Source organism: Loxodonta africana, chromosome 10 (genome assembly GCF_030014295.1).
Source record: "Loxodonta africana isolate mLoxAfr1 chromosome 10, mLoxAfr1.hap2, whole genome shotgun sequence".
Classification (NCBI taxonomy): Eukaryota; Metazoa; Chordata; class Mammalia; order Proboscidea; family Elephantidae; genus Loxodonta; species Loxodonta africana.
In genome coordinates this window covers 76683999-76706357 of record NC_087351.1, presented here as the reverse complement: position 1 = coordinate 76706357, position 22359 = coordinate 76683999, and the positions used below count along the sequence as shown (strand labels likewise).

At 49.6% G+C, this 22359-nt stretch overlaps 1 protein-coding gene across 1 annotated transcript in view; it reads left to right on the top strand.

Annotated features, from left to right (window-relative positions):
* SPTB (spectrin beta, erythrocytic) overlaps positions 1-22359 on the top strand; it is a 76588-nt gene that overhangs the window by 29083 nt on the left and 25146 nt on the right. Inside the window, exons 12-25 of the mRNA XM_003408711.4 lie at positions 208-358; positions 989-1859; positions 3518-3655; positions 8211-8967; positions 9511-9713; positions 9822-9912; positions 11170-11316; positions 12771-13034; positions 13426-13632; positions 14112-14201; positions 18221-18502; positions 19142-19272; positions 20282-20486; positions 20972-21346. Of these exons, the coding sequence (XP_003408759.3) occupies positions 208-358; positions 989-1859; positions 3518-3655; positions 8211-8967; positions 9511-9713; positions 9822-9912; positions 11170-11316; positions 12771-13034; positions 13426-13632; positions 14112-14201; positions 18221-18502; positions 19142-19272; positions 20282-20486; positions 20972-21346 (3912 nt within the window). The remainder of the gene's footprint in view (positions 1-207; positions 359-988; positions 1860-3517; positions 3656-8210; positions 8968-9510; positions 9714-9821; positions 9913-11169; positions 11317-12770; positions 13035-13425; positions 13633-14111; positions 14202-18220; positions 18503-19141; positions 19273-20281; positions 20487-20971; positions 21347-22359) is intronic.

Here is a 22359-nt window from a genome sequence, read left to right as displayed (position 1 = left end):
GGACGTTCCATGAATGACTCTGATGGGCAGCCCCAGTAGGAAGTCTTGCTCTGTAGCTTCTTCCATCCCAATCAGCAGCCGTTCTCCAGCTGCGTTGGACTCATCCTGAGTCAGATACCACAGACCCTCCCTTTGGAAGGGCCTCTTCACCTAGTGTGTAGTTCTCTTCACTTTGCGTTGTTCCCTTCACCCTGTCTTCTTTGCCAGGCTTACCTCTTGTCTGCTGAATTTGGGAAGCACTTGTTGGAGGTAGAGGACTTGCTACAGAAGCACAAGTTGATGGAGGCCGACATTGCCATCCAAGGGGACAAAGTGAAGGCCATCACTGCAGCCACCCTGCAGTTCACGGAAGAGCAAGGTGAGGCCAAGGGTGTCTCCCCTACTGAGGTCTCTAATGCCAGAGCCACATGCTGTCCCTAGCACCCTAGCCTGGAAAAATCCACTGGAACTAGCTTTAGAATTCTGCTTCTTTCATCAACTAATGGCCCAAGAAAGAAGCTTGAGGACAGCAAAACTCTCCAGAGAGTAGGCAACTGCTTTGATAACCCATGATCAGAAAGTCGTTTCCAAGCACCAGTAAGGTATTGTCTGTCCTCCATTCTCTCTGATAGTTCAAGTCATGGCTGAGACAATTTAGGTTTCTGGTTTCTGGTCTTAAAATACAGACTTCGCTGCCTTTTTTGAAGAATCACTTTGAAATTTGTAACTGGGCATTTTTACTTTATTTTTAAAAATAATTTCATGTTGTGCATTTCTACCAATAACTGGCCAAACTTTTAACCTCCCTCCATTCCTGTAGTTTTAGTGGGAACCAATTATAAAGACCTGGGTCTGCCTGCTAAATAATTGGGACCCCAGCATCCAATCCAGAAGGTCCAATGTGATGGCAGGTTCTGAATCATGTGGTTCCAGCTTGGTAGCTGATTGAAGTTTGTCCATAAATGAGGTTCTTCCTTCCTTTTTCCTCCCTCCTTCCCATTCTTCCCAGGATATCAGCCTTGCGACCCCCAAGTCATCAAGGATCGTGTCAGCCACCTGGAGCAGTGCTTTGAGGAGCTGAGCAACATGGCAGCTGGACGAAAGGCCCAGCTGGAGCAGTCCAAGAGGCTCTGGAAGTTCTTTTGGGAGATGGATGAAGCCGAGAGCTGGGTCAAGGAGAAGGAGCAAATCTACTCCTCCCTGGACTATGGCAAGGACCTGACCAGCGTGCTCATCTTGCGGCGCAAGCATAAGGCCTTTGAGGATGAGCTCCGCGGTTTGGACACCCACCTGAAGCAGATCTTCCAGGAGGCTGAGGACATGGTTGAACGCAAGCAGTTTGGGCACCCACAGATCGAGGCCCGTATCAAGGAGGTGTTGGCCCAGTGGGAACAGCTGAAGGAGCTGGCTGCCTTTCGCAAGAAGAACCTCCAGGATGCTGAGGCCTTCTTCCAGTTCCAGGGTGATGCGGATGACCTGAAAGCCTGGCTTCAAGATGCCCTCCGGCTCCTCTCAGGCAAAGATGTGGGGCAGGATGAAGGGGCCACACGGGCCCTGGAGAAGAAGCACAAAGACTTCCTGGAGGAGCTGGATGAGAGCCGTGGGGTGATGGAGCATCTGGAACAGCAGGCCCAGGAATTTCCTCAAGAGTTTCGGGATTCCCCAGATGTGACCAACCGGCTGCAGGCCCTCCGCGAGCTCTACCAGCAGGTGATGGCCCAGGCGGACCTGCGTCGGCAGAGGCTGCAGGATGCCCTGGGCCTCTACACGGTGTTTGGGGAGACAGAAGCCTGTGAGCTGTGGATGGGCGAGAAGGAGAAGTGGCTGTCCGAGATGGATATCCCGGATACTCTGGAGGACCTGGAGGTCGTGCAGCACAGGTTAGAGCCGGTGCGGCTTTTCCTCGCCTTCCTTTCCCAAGGCCTGCACTCCACCTCCCGCCTAGTTTGGTTTTAAAAAAAGTTTCAGTTGAGTCAATTCCAATTCATGGTAGCCCTATGTGTTAAAGACTAGAACCCCATCAAGGTTTTTTAAAAAAAAATTTTATTTTTGGTGGATGTGTACACAGTAAAATAGGTCCCCATTCAACAATTTGTGTATGTGCAGTGATATTTGTATATGTTCAGTGGATTGGTTACATTCTTCACATTGTGTCAACATTCTCTTTATTTCCATTCTAGTTTTTCCATTCCCATTGACCTAGTCTCACAGCCCCTCAACCCTCTCATCTATGCTTCAGCATATTTGTTGACCATTTGGTCTCACACAGATGGTTTTTTAAAAGAACACAGTATTCAAAGGTGATATTCATTACTTTATGAGCTAACCTGCTAGTCAGCTAAAAGGTAACTTGAGGGGGTAGTTTTGGTTTCCATAGGGTTTTATTGGCTGTAATCTTTATGGAGGCAGATTGCCAGGCCTTTCTTTCATGGCACCTCTGGGTGAGTTGGAACCGCCAACCTTTAGGTTAGCAGCTGATCACAAACCAATTGCGCCAGTTGGCAAGGGTGTCTTTGAGAGGCCATGAGATGCCCTTTCTTGGAAGGTGCAGGCATCAGGAGATACAAGTTCTAATTTGGCTCTGTGGCCTTGGCTACTTAACCTCCCATCCCCCCAGGGCATCGGTTTCCTCAGATTAAAATGAAAGAGATATTTCTAGTCCAGTTATTCAATTACTTTTTAACTGCAGTAGCATTTGCTCAGATGAGTTGATTATATGGACTCCCCAACATAGAACATAGGGGATAGTGGAGCCCCTCTAGATGTGGGAGTGAGATGCTGGACCCTACCAGCACTAGCTTTCTGTGCAGTCTCTAAGCTGCAGAACCCCTAGGGGCCACAGAAACCAGTTTGTAAACCACTGGTCTGCAAGGCCATTCTCATTTCCAGTATTCCAATTCCATCAGCACTCTGGTGTGGGAGTCATGCCTGCAGTCTGTGTGGCATCTCAGCACCCTAAGCACAGAATCCAGGGAGTTGAAGAGGAGATGCTGCTCCCTGGAGCAGTTCTGAAATGGTCCTGTGCTGATGCTCGAAGAACCTGGGTTCTTACCCCAGAATGTTAACCACTCAATCCTCCTCCCAACCCACCTTGAGCAGCTCTCCCTTCTCCCACCAGGGAGCACTTGGCTGGGAAGGGTATCCTTTGGGTCAAGGTGTCAGGGTAAGTCGAATCAGAATTCAAGAGCATCAACTAGGGCAATGCAGTCCATAGCAGGTGGTCCCTGTGGCTGCTGACACCCCACCCCACTGTAACCTCTTTGCAGCCCTCCCCTCTTTTCACACCTCTCTGTGAGCCATTGGCCTGTGTAGTAAGTAACCAGCTGGCCCAGGGAGTGCTAAACCATGAAATTGGACCTGTGAATCAGAAAAATCAGGTGTGTCAGCATATCTTGTCTCCTTTAGCCCCCTTACCTGAATAAACATGTCCAGGAGGTAGAAGGAAAAGGCAAGTGCTTAAGGTTCCAGAGACTGGTAGCCATCGTGATGGCATGTCTACTTCTGCCTCATGAAACCTCATTTTCTCTGTTCATATCAGGTTCGATACCTTGGACCAGGAGATGAAGACTCTGATGGTTCAGATTGATGATGTGAACCATGCTGCCAACAGCCTGGTTGAGAGTGGCCACCCACGCAGTGGAGAAGTGAAGAAGTACCAGGACCAGCTGAACACCAGGTGGAGTGTGGGTAGGGTTTGGGGCTGGGATATTTTCCCCTGCACCTGGCATATCCCTGGGGTGGCCCAGAAGTCAGGCCACCTGCTTTGTACATCCTGCTCCCATTACTTGCCAGGTTCGTCCACTCAAAGCTCTTGTTTCTCTTAGCCACGGTCTCCTTCCCAGCACTGGAGCTATAGCAGCAAGGAGGAAGGAAGTGTGTGGTGAACTGAGGGGGAAGAGCCCAGGGAGGAAGAGAGATGTGCTTACAGGGTGGGAGTGCTATGCCTGGAGCGGGGGAGAGGTACGGGTGTGCATATGTAATGGAGGGAACCTTCTGAGCGAGTCTGTGGTTAGAATCAGGCCATGAGGCACTTATGCCCCATTTCCCCGGACATTCTTGAGCAGGCAAAATTGCTTTCTGAGAGCTCTTAAGTACTGTCCATAAAAAAGTCCTCCTGGCCTGGGCCAAAATGCAGCACCAATAATGAGGCTGGCTTGAATGAAGAAGAGAATTAGCAGGCAGCCTTGAGCAAGCTATGTGGCTGGAACAAAACACAGGCCCAGAGGAGTCTTTTAGAGAAGGGGTGCTTTTTGAATGGGTGGCGTTGCCCGTTAGTTCCTCAGGGATCTTGGAGGACAGAGCAAATGCCTGTGTTCCCTGGGTCCTGGGCACACAGAGTGTCACATGTTCACCACCGCCCCATTACCTGACCCCTTCCCCACATTCAGGGGTGAGCCTTGCCCTGCTTGAGGCAATCTAGGAGATGGGGTCAGGGAAGACTCTGAAGAAAAGGGTCAGCACGGTAGAGACTGGGGGGGCCTAAGGGGAGGCAGGGGTGACCAAGATACTTTGAAGCCATTAGAATGGGACCAATTGTCTCAGCATCCAAATGTGGGGAGTATAGTTCAGGAGATTCCTTTGTGGCTCTTCTCTTCTTTAGGCTTGTGGGTAAAGGGTGTGTATATGAGAGAGAGAGAATATGATTGATTATTACAACTGCGTCTTAACGGAGGAAAGCTCTAGAGCAGGTCCAAATCAGAGCAACTCCCAAAGACAGGAAGGACTCATCAGCTATACGTCTGTTGTCTTAATAGCTGTAGTCAGAAAATGTGGATCTTTGCAGGCCCCTCAGCCATGCATCATCTCAAGTAAAATATGTTACGGCACTTGCCACTCTTAGGTGAAAGAAAACATGAGGCATGAAATACTAAGCTGGTTTTCCATTAAATCTGAGAGCTGAAAGTCCCCTGAGAAATCATCAGGTCTACCCATGCACCCCAGACCGCTTTGCCATGCTCAGATACTTCCAGGACTGAGAAGCCCATCCCATTTTTAGATGAGTAGAAATCTGCCTCCCTGAAATTTCTTCTTTTTGATCTGGCTTTGCCTTTACAGATATCAAAAATTATTCTGATTCCTCTTCCATGTGCAAGCTCTTCAAATATTTTTTAAAAACCTTTGTAATTTCTTCACCTTCACCTCCAGTCCTGCCTCCATGCCTCTGCTGTTCTCTCTCCTAGCATCTGTTCTCCTCCAACTACATTTTCCAATTTTGTCTGTCCTGTGCACCAGTCCAGGTCTATCTCCTTCCCAGTTTCCCAAATGAAAAATGATCTTTTCCTCCTTTATGCTGGTTTATTTCACATGTTACTGTGTATTATAATTACTTTTGTGCGAAAGAACTTTTCAACTAGACTATTAGCAAATGAAGGGCTATATTTTTATACATTGCCCGCAGTGCTTTATACACCAAGCACGTTCTTGTCTGAGGTTCCCTGTTACCTCTGCCTGGAATATTCTTTCCCAAATACCCACTTGACTCACTCCCTTATTTTATTCAAATCTCAACTCACATGTCAGCTTATCAGAGCAGTCCTCACTGACCACCCCTTCACAAGTCTCACACCCTTCCCACCCACCAACCCCTCACCCTCTCTCTCTTTACCTTGCTGTATTTTTTCATCGCAGTTGTCACCACTTGCTGTATTATGCTGCCCAGTGCTGCCCAGTTGTTGTCAAGTCAATCCCATGTGTGTCGGAGTAGAACTGTGCTCCATCGGAATTTCATAGCTGTGACATTTTGGGAGCAAATCACCAGGCCTTTCTTCTGAGGTGCCCCTGGGTGGGTTTGAACAGCCAACCATTCAGGTAGTAGCCAAGCGCTTTACGATTTGTGTCACTCAAGGACTCCGGATGAGTTATAGACTTACTTGTCTCCGCTCACTCAAGTGAGAGCAAGGACTTTGCTCTGTTCGTTGCTGTATTGCCAGTGCCTAGAACGGTCACCAGTGATCATTGCAGGAGAAATGCTTAGTGAATGAATGAACAAGGGTAAACTGAAATAGCTTCTGCCAAACTTGGCACATGTGCGTTATCCAAACACTTTTTGAATAAGTAATCATCTTGCACTGCACACCCTCCAGTTGGCCAGTACTTTTCTAAAACTGTTGGAACCAAGACCAGACCTGTACTTTCCATGTGGCCAGAACAGTACTGACTAGAGTGGCTCTATCAACTCCCTCCATCTTGGAGACAGTCATGTTGTTGTTGTTGTTAGGTCCTGTTGACTCGGTTCCCACTCATAGCGATCCTATGTACAATGGAACAAAACACTACCCGGTCGTGTGCCATCCTCACAGATGTTGCTATGCTTGAGCCCATTGTTGCAGCCACTGTGTCAATCCATCCCACTGAGGGTCTTCCTCTTTTTCACTGACCCTCTACTGTACCAAGCATGATGTCCTTCTTCAGGGACTGATCCCTCCTGACAACATGTCCAAAGTATGTGAGACATAGTCTCACCATCCTTGCTGCTAAGGAGTGCCATAGAAAGGAAAAATGTTGGTTTGGAAGTCAGACGTAGCTCCAAACCCCAGCCCATCCCCTGTGGCCTCACTGTGCCTGCAGTGAGGCCATACCAGGAAAGGCCTGAAAAGTTGCTATGGGGCCTCGTGCCTGGGGCACAGCCAGCCTCTCTCCTTTGGCTTCTGAATGGGTTCAAGAGATCTCACAGCCCTGGAGTGCTTCACCTTCTGTCATTTCACAGTGTTTTCAGGCTTCAGCTCCTTTCACCTGCATTTCTCAGCCTCAGAGCACTCTCTGAGTGCCCAGTGAAGAATTCACCAGAAGCTGGGAATTCACAGTCTTAAGAGGGGAGCCAACGTGTCTTAGGGCTGTCTCTCTTTTCTCTCCTGGTATTCCTGATCTCTCTCGACCTCATCACCCATTTCTCTTTGCAGACCTGTCTTTCAAACCAGACTGGCTGCTATTGTCACACATTGGGGTTGCTCACAGTGCACTCTGCCCAGTCCATCTGCCTGGTGTATCAACTTTCATCCCTTGGGCGCTGGGGATACAAAGATGAACCAGATAATCATGGTTTCCATCCTTAGATAAATCACTGCATTGGACGCCCTGGGATCTGTTATATTGAGGTACAGCTAAGATGACCTTCATGAAATCTGCCATCATCACCCCCATTGCTCCTCTCAACTCCATTAGTCCTCTGTACTGTAACATGCTGTGTTCATGTTACTTAATACTGTAGTTGTTTTATGAGCTCCTCTTAATTTCTTTCTAAATCATACGCTCCATAAAGGCCAGGCTTGGCTATAGCTATATTCTCCCAAATTCTAACATAATGTCTTACGCCTGGTGAATATTCAAGAAAGATACGTTCAATTGGTGAATAAGCATTCTGCCTACTCTAGGGTGCATGTATGGTGTAATGACGCAGTCAATCTAGGCCCATGGGAGGTGTCCCTGATGGTCTGAGCCTCGGCTAATAGAACCTTCCAACAAAGCAGCAGGTCAGCCACTTGCCACTGGGTTGATTTGATTCATGGTGACCCCATGTGTTTCATAGTAGAACTACCCTCCTAGGTTTTTCATGGCTGTGAGTTTTGAAGGCAGATCTCCAGAAGAGGCTTATTGTGTGCTGCAAACCTCCTAGACCCGCAGAACATCCACCAGACCTTTGCACATTTCCTGAGTTCAGAGCCACACTGCACTTGAAGATTAAGATTGTTATTCATTTTGATTATAATTCCAGCTTCTTCCTCATCTCTCTACTCCTTCCCTTCCTTCTCTTCACCAAGCCACTTTTCTTTTAGACCCAAAGTGATTTTTTGAGGCCCTAGGACACTTGTAATGTGACTTTGGGCATTTGCATGGCTCCTCTATGTCTTGAAGCAGTCCTGAAGTTAATAATGTGAGCTTTCTAACTATTTTCAGTATTTCAGAAAAATCTGGGGAAATTGTGTGCTTACCTGAAATCTAGCCATGTACACAAGCTACCTAAATGTCCTTTTCCTTTGCTTATGTTTAGACTCACATCATTGATAGCCTCCTGCTGATTGAAAGGTCTGATTGGCATATATATGTCTTTGGTAAAAATTAAATAAATGAATTTTACTCACCCACAGTTTGTTGGGTAGATAATTGTTTCTCAACAAGGTCTGTGGGGAAGACTCTGGTGGGAAATCTGAGAAGGAATGCCCTTTGAGAAGAGTTAAATACCCTGTTTTCCCTGGGCCCCCTCACTGACTGTGGGCTGTGTCCCTGCTGTGCAGGTGGCAGGCATTCAAGACCATGGTGGCGGAGCGGAGGAAGGCAGTGGACTCGGCCCTCCGGGTGCACAACTACTGTGTGGACTGTGAGGAGACCAGCAAGTGGATCAAGGACAAGACGGAGGTAGTAGAGTCCACAAAGGACCTGGGCAAGGACCTGGCAGGGGTCATCGCCATCCAGCGGAAGTTGTCAGGGCTGGAGCGCGATGTGGCTGCCATCCAGGATCGTGTGAGTACCCTGGAGCGTGAGTCACAGGAGCTGATGGAGTTACACCCCGAGCAGAAGGAGGACATTAGACAGAGGCAAGAAGGTGTAGAGTTGCTGTGGCAGGGTCTGCAGCAAGCCCTGCAGGGCCAGGAGGCCTCCCTGGGGGAAGCCAGCCAGCTGCAGGCCTTCCTACAGAAACTGGATAAATTCCAGGCCTGGCTTTCCATGGCCCAGAAGGCTGTGGCCTCTGAGGACACGCCTGAGTCACTCCCAGAGGCTGAGAAGCTCCTGCAGGATCATACAAAGATCAAGGATGATATTGATGGGCACCAGGAGCCCTATCAAGATGTCAAAGCATCCGGGGAGAAGGTGATCCGCGACCAGACAGACCCCGAGTACCAGCTCCTGAGCCAGCGGCTGGCGGGCCTGGACACTGGCTGGGACGCCCTGCACCGGATGTGGGAAAGCCGTGGCCGCACACTCAACCAGTGCCTTGGCTTCCAGGAGTTCCAGAGGGATGCCAAGCAGGCTGAAGCCATCCTCAGCAGCCAGGTAGAGAGAGAGGTCTTCAGGGCTGGGGCGTGGGGGAGGGTCTCTCCAGGCAACGAATGGCACTAGAGGTGAGTCTACAGATGTGCTGTTGGGCTCAGTGACCAAATGGTGCTTTTCTTAGGCTTTCTTTGGCAATGAATTATGGGGAAAATTCTCTTTGTTTTTTATCATGTGCTTTTCCAGCCCTGTGTCCCAAATTATATCCTGTTTCCAGGTCAGTTTGAGGCAGACATGCTTGCCTTCCATGTGGCTTTAAAAAACAAAACTCGTTGCTGTCGAGTCAATTCTGACTCATAGCAACCCTATAGGACAGAGTAGAACTGCCCCACAGGGTTTCCAAGGAACACCTGGTAGATTGGAACTGCCGACCTTTTGGCTATCAGCTGTAGCTCTTAACCACTATGCCACCAGGGTTTCCTGCACAGATTCACGGGGCCCCTGGGGGGCACCATTCACACTGTAGTCCACATGACTGCACGTGCAGCTCCTCCTGGTGGTGCCTTCACCGCCTCCTCAGCGTGTCGCGGAATCTTGCTTCAACAGGAATATACTCTGGCTCACTTGGAGTCCCCAGACTCCCCTGAAGCTGCAGAGGCTGGGATCCAGAAGTTTGAAGATTTCTTGGTGTCTATGGAGAACAACCGAAATAAAGTCTTAAGTCCTGTGGATTCTGGAAACAAGCTGGTAGCCGAGGGAAACCTCTACTCAGAAAAGATCAAAGAGAAGGTGCAGCTGATTGAGGACAGGTACTCCCTTGCCCCCAGAGCCACAGGGGCCCTGGAGCCCGTTTGGGATGTTGGTGTCATGCAAGGATGCCAGGCTCAGCATTGTTGTGACTGTGACTTCCCTTTCAGGCACAGAAAGAATGACGAGAAGGCCCAGGAGTCCTTGGTTCTTCTGAGAGACAACCTGGGGTTGCAGCACTTCCTCCAGAACTGCCAGGAGGTGAGGGGCCATGTTTCAGGAGACTCCTTTCAGGGGCAAAGTGCCCTAGAGGTGCCCATAGGGGGCCTTTCTGACTCTGGAGTTGTGTGATTCCATGAGTGGGAACTCTGGGCACTTGACAACTCCTAGAATCTTTAATTCCACAATTCTTTTTTTTTTTTTTTTCATATCTGAAAACTCAGCTTTTAATTTGCAAAGTCTAGGACATTTTTTTAGGACAGGGTTCTCAAAGAATGGTCTGAGGACTATCTGTATGAGGTTCACCTATGGTCTGGTTAGGGCTGGCTTCATGGGTGGGGAACCGGTGAAGACACAGGGTCCTGCACTTAGAAGTGTCTGCTCTTGTTTCAATGCTCTGCTGTTGTCATCTTGAAATTTTTAATCATTTTGAACATTTGCGGTTTGTATTGGTCCTTGCAAATTATGTAGCCAGGCCTGGCCCTAGTTAAATGCAAATTCCTCAGCCCCATTCAGGCCCAGATGAATCAGAACCTTAAGGGTTGAGAGAGAGAAAGCAGCACTTTAAACAGGCCTTCTAGTTGGAGAGCTGCTGGCTTAGACGGTTCTTGCTCAATCTGGGGCTGGCTGTGTAGGGAAAGTGTTTAACCTGCAGTCCTAGGTCCCTCCACCAATAATATTTCCTGTGTGGAATGGGCCTTTCCCTGACTGCTTTCTTGGTCTCATCTTCCTACCCCTTTCCTCTCAGCTCAAGCAACTCTGTTTCCATCTCCCTCTGCCCTTGGCACAAACAAGGCTTGGCAGTGTGCCAAGACATCTTGAAAACATTGGATGCTCATCACAGTCTTCCTTCATTGTTAATTACAGGATCTGTCCTTGGCTTTTTTCTCAGATAACATTTTCTCTGTGTTTGTTAATGACTTCTCACCCTACTGCCAAAGAACAGATTTATTTACCCACCCAATAAACATTTATTGAGTTACTGCACTACGTCAGGCCCTGACCTAAGTCCTGGATATATGGAGAGAAGAATAAAATATCCCTGATCTCACACTGCACACACTGTAACGGGGAAGACACACCAGTGCCCATAGTTTAGCCCTGGAACAACAAGGGTTAAGTTGCCTGTGCTGGGAGTTGGGGATTAGTATTCTCTTGTGCTCACACTTCCTCCTGTCGGCTCACTAACTCATGAAGCCTTCTCCTTCTGCAGCCAGGGGTGGACAGCAGGTCCTGCCCTGAGCCTCTGGTCAAGGAGATACACTCAAGGACTATTGGACCCACTCTTTCTGCCCACAGCTCACTCTCTGGATCAATGATAAGCTGCTGACATCTCAGGATGTTTCCTATGATGAATCGCGAAACCTTCACAACAGATGGCTGAAGCACCAGGCATTTGTGGCAGAGTTGGCTTCCCACCAAGGGTGGCTAGAGAGCATTGACGCAGTAAGTAAAGAAAGTGGCGATGGGCTCTCTGCTCAGATATGGTGTCTGAATGGGGCTTCACCCAGGGTGTAGACACTGTGCTGAAGCTTGCTGGAGAGCCTAGAATGCCTCTAAATAGTCATTAAAGTTTCAAAGCTCCTATATATCCACTTTTGTTAAGCCTGGTCAGAATTGGCAGTCCAGGATGGTGAGGATGCCTAGCTAGAGCTTCAGGTTTCAGGGCCAAGACAGCAATTATCTCAGTTTGCCTTTCATTGTCCTCATCAGACTCCCATCATTGTCCTGCCCAGGGGCAGAGGAATATGTGAGACAACCTGAGTGATCCTGGGGGATCACTGACCCTCGCCATTTGGATGGGCAGAATCACGAGGGAATGGTCATGCATACCCCTCATAGATGGGGAACTAAGAACCCCTTCTTTAGTAAACTTTCCCAGTGGCGCAAGTCAAAATGTGACTGGAGTTAGACCTGGGAATCATGCACCTGTGTCCCTTCTCGCCATGGTTGTCCATGAAGAAGCAGGCACAGTGTCCATACGAGGCCATGTCACATAGTTGTTAAAGGTGCAGGCTCTTGACCCAGGCTATGTGGCTCCTTATCCTCTTTGTGTCTCAGTTTCTTCATCTATAAAATGGGGGGAGGGAATAATAGTACCTACTTGATGGAGTTGTGAGCGTTAAGTACTTTAAAACATATAGAACACTTAGAATAGTACTTGGCAATTACTAGGCACTCAATAAGTATTAACTCTTATTATTAACATATATTTCTAGGCCCAGCCCATATCACACTTTACCAAAACCAAACCAAATTGGTTGCCTTCGAGTCGATTTCAACTCATAGCGACCCTGTAGGACAGGGTAGAACTGTCCCATAGGGTTTCCAAGGCTGAAATCTTTATGGAAGCAGATCAACATATCTTTCTCCTGCAGAGCAGCTCGTGGGTTCGAACTGCTGACCTTTAAGTTAGCAGCCGATTGCTTTAACCACTGCGCCTCCAGGGCTCCTCTTATCACATTTTACTCACTCCAAAAGATACATTACACAGGTGAAAACCAGATAAGGAAACCTCGGAGATCCCCAGAATTTAGTGCACAACCTGTAGGAAGATCAGCAAGAGAGGATGGAGCCAAAAGGGAGTTTCCATGCTGGGTACAACTGGATGGATTTTTTAATACCCGCTGACCCTTGTCTCATATCGACTCGATGGCAGTGGGTTTGCTTTGGTTGGGAACCCTCATCTGCCAGCTCCTTATAAAGCTCTCCCTACCTGCCTTTCTAATGCAAATAACTCTAGGGTTCCTAGGGTCTTTCATTTGATCCTCACCCAAGTTCTAACAGATTCTTTGCCTTAGTGACCTCCTTTCAGGGTAGCCCCTTACAGCCACCTGGAGCAGAGCTGAGCAAGGGTGCCTTGGCCCTCAGAGGGTGAGCACTCCTCCTTGCCCACACAGGAAGGAAAGCACCTGATAGAAGAGAAGCCCCAGTTTGCAAGCATTGTGACCCAGAGGCTGAAAGACTTGCACCAGCTCTGGGATGAGCTGCAGGCCACCACACAGAAGAAGACCCAACAACTCTCAGCTGCCCGGAGCTCTGACCTGCGTTCACAGACGCGTGCCGACCTCAACAAGTGGATCAGCGCCATGGAGGACCAGCTGCGTTCGGATGACCCGGGCAAGGACCTGACCAGTGTCAACCGGATGTTGGCGAAACTGAAGGCATGTGAGAGGGTTGTAAACGCAGAGTGTTAGAGCTAGAATGGCTCTTGGGAAGCAAATCCACAACCCAGAAGTAAGTGCTCTTTCCGTTCCTCTCGCTGGATTTGCTTTTATTTCATGCAAAAAAATGTCTCTCTGCTCATAACTCATCTCCAACTCCTTTGCAGTGGGTAGGAGAGGGGTCCTAAATGGGTTGATAAAAGGATGCATGAGAAATACAGGACAGTCAGCAGAGGAGAGGATGATGAGTGCAGGCATCTAGAGAGACTTTCTGGAGGAGGCTGAGCTCAAACTGGGCCTTAGAGAATGGGTGAGATACAGGAAGTGAAGAGGAGGGAGGAGCTGCCCAGTTGCCAAGGCTGGTGCTGACACCGTTGTCCTTGTGTCCCAGCGAGTGGAGGACCAATTGATTGTGCGGAAGGAGGAGCTGGGGGAGTTATTTGCCCAGGCACCCTCACCTGAAGAGGAGGTGGGGGATGCAGACGTGAGCATCGAGAAGCGGTTCCTGAACCTCCTGGAGCCCCTGGAAAGGAGGAAGAAGCAGCTGGAATCATCTAGAGCCAAGCTGCAGATCAGCCGGGACTTAGAGGATGAGACGGTGCGTGTGCTGCAGCCTCCTCTTAGTCCCCATGGCTGTCCTGGCAGCTGCCATCAAGGGTAGCTGGCTGACACCCAGAGCAGTTCTTGGCAGCAGATGTCTGGTCAACTCCCTTCCTTCTTATAGGGTTGTCTTGTGATGATTACATTAAATATAAGCATAAAAACCATGCTTTTTGACTGGTAAATCACCGTACACGTACTAGCATCAACGGTTAACAGCATGGACTTTGGGGCCAGACAGACCGTTTGAGATCCAATTCCATTACCCTCCCCTGGGTGATCAGGAGTAACTTATTTGACTCCATGGGTCAAAGTACCAAAATATCCGCATTTGTAAAATAGGGACAAAACCCTGAAGGGGTGTTGGGAGGAACCAGGGAGATAATGCAGGCAAAGCTATGTCTGGCCCCTAGTGAGTGCTTGGGAAAGGGTGGCCATCAGCCATCACCCTACCTTCTGGTCTCCTGGTCTCTGCAGCTCTGGGTGGAGGAGAGGCTGCCTCTGGCCCTGTCGGATGACTATGGCATTAATCTGCAAACCGTTCAGCTATTCATGAAGAAGAACCAGGTGAGTCCTGCCTCACCTCTGCAGGCCTCCTTACTGCCCCAGGGAGGAAAGCCCAGCGCTGACCTGCAGAAGGCCAGCAACATCAGACCCCCCCACTCCCCGATTCCTGCCCTTGTTGGTAGTGTGAAGTTCCAAACTGTGTTCATAGTCTCACAGTAGAAAGAGCAGACTTTGGTGATTGCAGAGAGGATCACGGGGCGGGGGACAGTCAGACTCCTTAGGGCACAGGTGAGTGTAGGACCTGGGAGGTCTGCCTGGGGGTTAATGTGCTTTCACAGCTTCTGTGCTCACTGGCCTTGCTGAGAGGTGGCAAATAACCCCTGGTTTCTCTCCCACAACATGGCCTTGCCACTCTTCTAGGGCTGAGCTTGGCATGCCAGGTGCCCTCAGGGTAAGTAGGACCCATTTCTCTGGACATGTGAGGATCCTTGTGAGCGGAAACCCTATTAGGAAGCCATTAAATGTGGACTCTGAACCCAAGGAGCAGACATCCTTCTGCTGCTCTGCTCTCTTGTAGGCTCGACTGGAAACTTCCGTGGCCTCGCTCAGAATCTGGGAAATGTGTTAGGGTTGCAGCAGGAGCCAGCATCCTCAAAGCAGGCCAGCTGTGTGGGGTCGCAGCACCTCCATGATCAGCTGGGGGGTGGTGAAGACCCTTCTCTTGGGCCTAGAGTTCCTCCTTCCTGGTCTTCTCTCTGGGCTAGGAAGTGCGGGCAGCCCAAGCCGTGAGCAAGGAGTTCCTGGGGACTGAGAGCCCAAAGGAGACCGGTGTGTGCCAGTTGGTACTGCAGCTCCTGAGGGAAGAAAGGTCACGGCAGACAGCACCTCCATCCCTGACACCTGCTCACAGGACCTTTTGAGCCCAGCAGAGGGCCTGAATTTTTTCTCAAAGAGGTTTAATTAAAAGCTCCCTCAGACCCTTTGCTTCCAATTGACGTGATCTAGTCAGGGACCATGATCAATGGCGTAATAGACAAGGACCTGGGCTAGAAGGTGATAGAGGTAGGGGTTCAGTTAATGCCACAACCTTCAGTTAAAGGAGGGAGCCATGTCAAAGATAGTATTCTCAGAGCCTCAGCTTCCTCCGCTGTAAAATGAGTCACACAGACCTTTCCAACACTAAAGACTTCTGACTGTCCAGCTTTATTCGTGTTATTGCCAAAAGGTTTTTAACATCCCTGGCTGGAGGTGGCTATTTCAGGAACAGACCAAAACAAATATAGATGTGATTGCCATAGCCAAGCAGGGAAAGGCAATCAGGGGAGAGCGTGGCTACCCCAGAAAAGACTATTTTAGACTAGCCTGGCTAAAACGTAAGTCAGCTGATGAAATTCTTCACTTAAAACCCCCTCTTGCAGTGGTTCTCAAACTTCAGTGAGCATCAGACTCATCAGAGGGCTTGGTAAAACACACCTGGCCAGACTTCACCTGAGATATACTGAACCATGGGTGGTGCCTAAGAACTTGCATTTCTAACAAGATCCCAGGTGATGCTGATGTTGCTGGTGGGGGACCATACTTGGAGAACCACTACTCTAATGGATCTCCGTTGCAATTAGAATCAAATCTTGCAAGGTGCTGTAGCAGTGCTTTTCAACACTGGCTACAATGAAGAACTACCTGGGGAACTTTTAGACATATTAATGCCTAGGTCCCACCTCAGAGCAATTAAATTAGGATCTGGGGGTGAGGCCTTGGCTCTGTGTGTTTGTTTGTGTGTGCATACTTGAAAGATTCACAAATTACTCAATATGCAACCAGGGCTAAGAACTGCTTTCCTGCCTGATCTGACCCCTACTACCACTAAATTTCATCTCTTATCACTTTCACCCTCCTTCAGGGTATCCCAGCTCTTCTGGTCGTCAGACAGGCCAGGCGAGTTTCTACACCAAGGCCTTTGCACTTGCTCTTCCCTCTTTCCTGGAATACTCATCTCCCAGATCTTTGTGCAGTTGGCTCCCTCTCATCATCCGTGTCTCACTCAAATGTTATCTTCTCAGAAAGGCCTGACTCCTCCAGCTAGGAGAGGCAGACATTCTCCATCCCATTGTTGTGTTTTCTCATAGCACTGCATTTATTCATTTATTTACATGCTTATCATCTATTTCCTCTACTAGAGCATAAGCTTCATGAGGGCAGGGATTTTTGCTTATCTTGTTTCCATATTGTTCCCAGCACCCAGAACAGGGTCTGGCACATAGAAAGGAACTTAGTAAATATTTTTTGAATGAATAAATTCCGGGAAGAAGAAATCCTGAATAAGAACATATCACGGCAGACTAGGAAATAATTGCTTAAAAAGAGAGAGAGGAACCAAGGCTTTGAACTAGTTTGGTCCAGTTCAAACCCATGCTGAGAATTTGCATTTCCACTCCAGATATACTGAATCAGAATCTACACTTTAACAAGATCCCCAGGATTTTGAAAATCACTGCTCCACTAGGGGTTCTCAGAATTGGTCCCTGTCTTAGTTTTCTAGTGCTGCTATAACAGAAATACCACAAGTGGATGGCTTTAACGAACAAATTTATTCTCTCACAGTTTAGGATGCTAGAAGTCCAAAATCAGGGTGTCAGCTCTAGGGAAAGGCTTTCTCTCTCTGTCAGCTCAGTCTTCCGCTGGGTCTAGGAGTTTCTCAGCACGGGGACCCCAGGTCCAAAGGACACACTCCACTCCCAGCTCTTCTTTCTTGGTGGTAGAAAGTCCCCCACTCTCTGCTCACCTCTCTCTCTTTTTATCTCTTGTAAGATAAAAAGTAATAAAGGCCACACTCCAGGGAAACTCCTCTTACATCAGATCAGGGCTGTGACCTGGGTAAGGGTGTTGCATCCCACCCTAATCCCCTTACAACTGATTGGTTGATCACATCAAATCACATCATGGGGATATGACATCATTACATAACTGCCAAACCACTGAGAATCATGGCCCAGGTAAGTTCACATGTTTTGGGGGGACACATTTCAATTCATGACAGTCCCTAACAACATTAGCATTGCCTGGAGACTTATTTGAAATGCAGATTCTCAGCAGGGGTGTGAACTGGAATGAACCAGTTCAAGCCCTCAAAGAAACACATTTTTAGGGTACCCTGCAGAGGTCATAAGATCTCAGGGAAAGTGAAGAGGCAGATGGAGGTGACAACATGGATTGTTTGACTACAATTACAGAGACCACAGGAAACCATCAAAATCAAGATTCAGAGCAGAAAGTGTAAAAATGCGTGTTAGGTGAATTGTGGAGATTGCTATTTAATATGTATTTTAAGTGCTGGCAGTCTACCCATGTGTACTGCCCTTGCCCTGCCCTCCAGACAGTTTGAAAACCCATGGGCAAAACTATAAAAAAAGGAGGACAAAGGGCATAAGGAGTCCACACGTAAGAAGCGACTGGCCTTGGGCCTCTAGGATCAAGAAAGTATCACGTGTGTCAGGGCCTCCTGAAGAAAGAGGTGACCCACTCACCAGAGTGGGAGGAAAATGCCATTTGGTGACCACAGGCTCAAACAAGAAATAATACATCACGGCAAGATGTGAGAAATGGGGGCAAAACCCACAAAACCTAACTCTCAATATGAGGCAATTTTCTACTCTTATATGGAGCAAAAGCTGCTAAAATAAGATCTCAAAAGCCCATTTTAAAATTATTTCTCCTTTCCTCTCACACATACACATAAAAAATCAAGCCGTGCTGGAGTAGAGGAAGAGCAGGTAGCAAACCAGAGCACAGGCTTTGGAATCTGGTAGAGCTGTGTTCAAGTTCCAGCTCTGCCACTCCCAGCCACCTTGACTTCTGCAAGCAACTTTGTAACTGTTCTGTGCAGTTTCCACCTACTTGTGAGGCTAAATGAAGGTTAAAGCAGATGATTCTTGTGAAGTGCTTCCCACGGTACCTGGCCATGGTCATCATCACCTGCTCTGGCCTTGCTTCTGTGACGGGGGAGGGTGGCCTCCCTGCAGAGTGAGGAGGGCCGGTAGGTAGGAAGGCCCTGCCTCTGAACCCTTCCTCTCCGGCTGCAGACGCTGCAGAACGAGATCCAGGGCCACATGCCACGGATCGAGGACGTGCTGCACAGAGGCCACGAGCTGGTGAATGCGGGTGAGATCGATGACTGCCAGGACATCAGGGAGCGCCTAGAACACCTGGAGGGCTCATGGGACAGGCTGCAGGAGGCAGCATCCAAGCGGCTGCAGCGCCTGCAGGATGCCAATGAGGCCCAGCAGTACTATCTGGATGCAGGAGAGGCCGAGGCCTGGATCACCGAGCAGGGAGTCTACGTCATCTCCCACGAGATACCCAAGGTCTGCTACACAGGGTGCCAGCAGGGACGCTGGCTAGAGGGAGAGCTGTGGGTGGGCAGTCAGTGGAACTCTTGTAAGTCCAGGAGGGTGGGTCTGAGGGCTGGGGGAGAGGCGTGTATGGGGAACTCAAAAAGTCTCCCAGCTCCGTCTCAGTTCAGCCTTATTACGATGCCCCACCTCCTTGAGAACATCCCCACAACACACATACTGCAGGTGGGTGCTCCATGAATGTGCCAGCTTCGATTTGCTCTATCCCAAGGGTTCTTCCCTTTTTTGGGAGGTGGAGTCTGTACCAGTGTACTGTTGTGGAGGGCATGAGAGGTGAGGCGAGGGGGTCTCTAAAAGCTGGGATAGCATAGGAAACGTTCATGGGGGAAGGAAGGTTGGAGCTGGGGCTGGAAGGAAGGGTAGACATCGGGTGGGCATTGGGAATGTTGAGAGAGAGATGTAGGTTACAGGCATTGCTGGGAAAGAAGGGAAGAGGCAGGAAGGGAACCCGCATGACGCTCCTGTGGGGAGCCCCCAAGCCTGGCTCTCCTTCCACCTCGGGCACCTCCAGGAGCTGAACTATAACTCCCTCCAGGAGGGAGCCTGGGCCAGGCTGAGCTTGCACCCCCTGACATGTCTGCTGCCTCCTAGGATGAAGAGAACGCCATTGTGATGCTTAAGCGGCATTTGCGACAGCAGCGTGCGGTGGAGGAGTATGGCAGGAACATCAAGCAGCTGGCAGGCCGCGCCCAGCGTCTGCTGTCTGCAGGCCACCCTGAGGGGTGCGTGCCTCCTCCGGGGGCGATTTGTCCCAGGTCGTGGGTATCCGGCCAGAGGCCCCATCAACCAATGTCCATTCAGGTCAACGTGGGGAAAATGGAACCATTTTCCAAAAGAAGAGGTGTTTGAGAAGACTGCTTTCTGGACTATTGATTGGCATGATTCTATTTTATACCTTGGTTTTGTGCAAGTAACCTCAAGCTGGGCAGACTAAGGCCTGGTTTGCAACAAGCTCACAGAATGGGACAGCAAATAACCGAGAACTCCAGTCTCTTGAAAAGTTAGAATATGTTAAAGAGACAATGAAATTTGCTTTTCTTTTTATGGTCCAGAAGGTACTTCAGGTCTCATAGTGTCTCAGCAGAATCATTATGTGGTAGAAATCATAAGGTGGAAATCCTAAGGTGGAAAACATACTCACCTAAACTTTTCAGTTGGTTGAATTCTGCATAAATGGGAGCCCACCAGGCCAGACAGCTCAGGCTGTCTCCAGGTCACTCCCCTGCCATCAGCTGCCATTAGGGCATGCACAGCTATGGGTACTTAGTAGCCACCCCAAATGTATCCCAGGAATGGCAAGGACTGAACCCCCTGGCACTGCTTGTCCTTCCCCAAAATGCTAAGCAGGGCCCCTGCTTCCAGAGTCCTGTCCTTAGACGGCGCTGCTCCATCGACCTCCTTGGAAGAATAATGAAGCAGTTTATACTTGCTTTTATCTCTGTGGGCTGCCTAGAGTGAGGGGAGAGGCAGAAGGCACCAACTCCAAGAGGGACACATTTCTCTCATGCCCTGAGGCATCACGGTCTAAGTGATGAATTTGAACAGAATGAGGAACACCAGCCTTCTCTCCCCAACTCTTCCCCAGGGAAAGTCACTCCCATTTCTCCTATGCTTCACCCTCCACCTGTCCCTGCCACAGGCTGGGGAGAGGAGCATGCTGGTGTCTCTGAGCTGTCTGCTTTGGGCTCTCAATTCCATCACTAATGACTTTTTTCTTGGTTTGAATTCCAGGGAACAGATCATCAGACTTCAGGGGCAAGTGGACAAGAAGTATGCAGGGCTAAAGGACATGGCAGAGGAACGCAGGCGGGACCTGGAGAACAAGTATCACCTGTACCAGCTGAAGAGGGAGAAAGACGACTTGGAGCAGTGGATTTTAGAAAAGGAGAAGGTTGCATCTTCCACAGAAATAGGTCAAGACTTTGACCAGATTACTGTGAGTAGTCACAGCTACAGCCTTATTTTTTTTTTCCTTTAATGTAGTAGATGGAGTCCTGGGTGCCGCAAACAGTTAAGCACTTGACTACTAACCAAAAGGGTAGTGTGATTCAAACCCACTGAGAGGCACCTCAAAAGAAAGGTCACAGCCTTGAAAACCCTATGGAGCGCAGTTCTACCCTGCAACACATGGGGTCACCATGAGTCGGAATCGACTTGACAGCAACTGGTTTGGTTTTTTCAGTGCAATAGATACAAGCCAGCTGTTGTTCGAGATGCACACAACACCCCTGCCAGTTGCAAAATGTGGCACAGAGATGCAGTCACACCCCAGTGTGAGTGTGACCATTGCATTTTAGGCCTGCCCTGAGAGTACCTCGTGAGGCCGTGGCCGCCACCCAGGAAAGTCTGCAGCTAGAGTGGGACAACCTCAAGTCTGCTCCTAGGCCCTGGTAACCACATTTTTGTCTACCCTATGTCCAGCTGCTCCGGGACAAGTTCCGGGACTTTGCTCGGGAGACTGGGACAATCGGGCAGGAGCGGGTGGACTACGTGAATGGCTATATCGATCGGCTTATCGACATGGGCCACAACGAAGCGGCCACTATCGCTGAGTGGAAGGATGAGCTGAATGAGATGTGGGCGGACCTGCTGGAACTCATCGACACACACATGCAGCTGCTGGCTGCCTCCTACGACCAGCACCGCTACTTCTACACCGGCACCGAGATCCTGGGCCTCATAGACGAGAAGCACCGCGAGCTACCTGAGGACGTGGGGCTGGATGCCAGCACCGCAGAGTCCTTCCACCGGGTGCACACTGCCTTCGAGCGGGAGCTCCAACTGCTGGGCGAGCAGGTGCCTGTCCCCATCACCGCCTCCCACAGGCTCCAGGCCACGTGCTTCCATAGCTCCCACATGGCCAACATCCTAGGGGGCCCCAGGGTGTTGGGGGCCCACCAGGCTTCAGCCTTTCCCCTCTAGAGTGGCTACCAGCACATTCCACCACCTCAGAGAGGCGCCAGCTCAGGGTATCAAGGCAGGGGGCAGAGCAGTGGTTTTCAGACATTCTTTAGCTTCAGAAGTAGTTCTTCAAACTGAGTCATCACAAAAACCCAAAGCGTTTAATATATCAAAATTCAGTTTCTCTGGTTGTACAGCAATGTTATCAGCTAACACTTACATAGAACTTCTCTGGTGTTAGGTGCTGTCATAAACAATATACATAGTCACTGAGTACTCCTAGCCATCCTCTGAAGTAGGTACTAATATCATCTGTACTTTATAAAGGAGGAAAGTGAGGCAGAGGTTAAGTAGGTCTCCCAGATCACACAGATAATAAATGGTGGAGCCGGGATTCAAACCCTGACAGCCTGGCTATATAGACTCCATGCTTTTAACCACCAGGCTACTCGCCTTTCCACATCAAAGCTAGAGGACCCCAAGAGCTGCTGCTTAGATCCCCTCCCCTATCACTAGGGTGCCCCGTAAGGCACCTCTACAAATCTCTAGGGATCCACAGGGCTTGGTGTGTTAGAAAATGCACAGGTGAGGGGTTCCAGCTGCTGAGGGGCCCGAGCTGTCAAGAGCTCACCAGGCTTTCATGGAGTAGGGACTGGTGAGCTGGGGTTCAGGAATCAAGCACCAAGGTAAGTTGGGCCCCTGATTCACCCAGAAGGGGGACATCCTGGGGATCTGTCCTCCTGGTGTGCAGCTGTTGTGTCGTGGGGGGGGGGGTGGTGGCGGTGGAAGGGCGCAGCACTTGGTTTGAGGTGGGGGTGGTGCCTGAGACAGGTTTGGCCCCACTGAGGTCTCATACCTCCGGAGCCTGGCTCAGGAGTAGGGTTTCATTGCCCTGGTGCCAGCCTCAA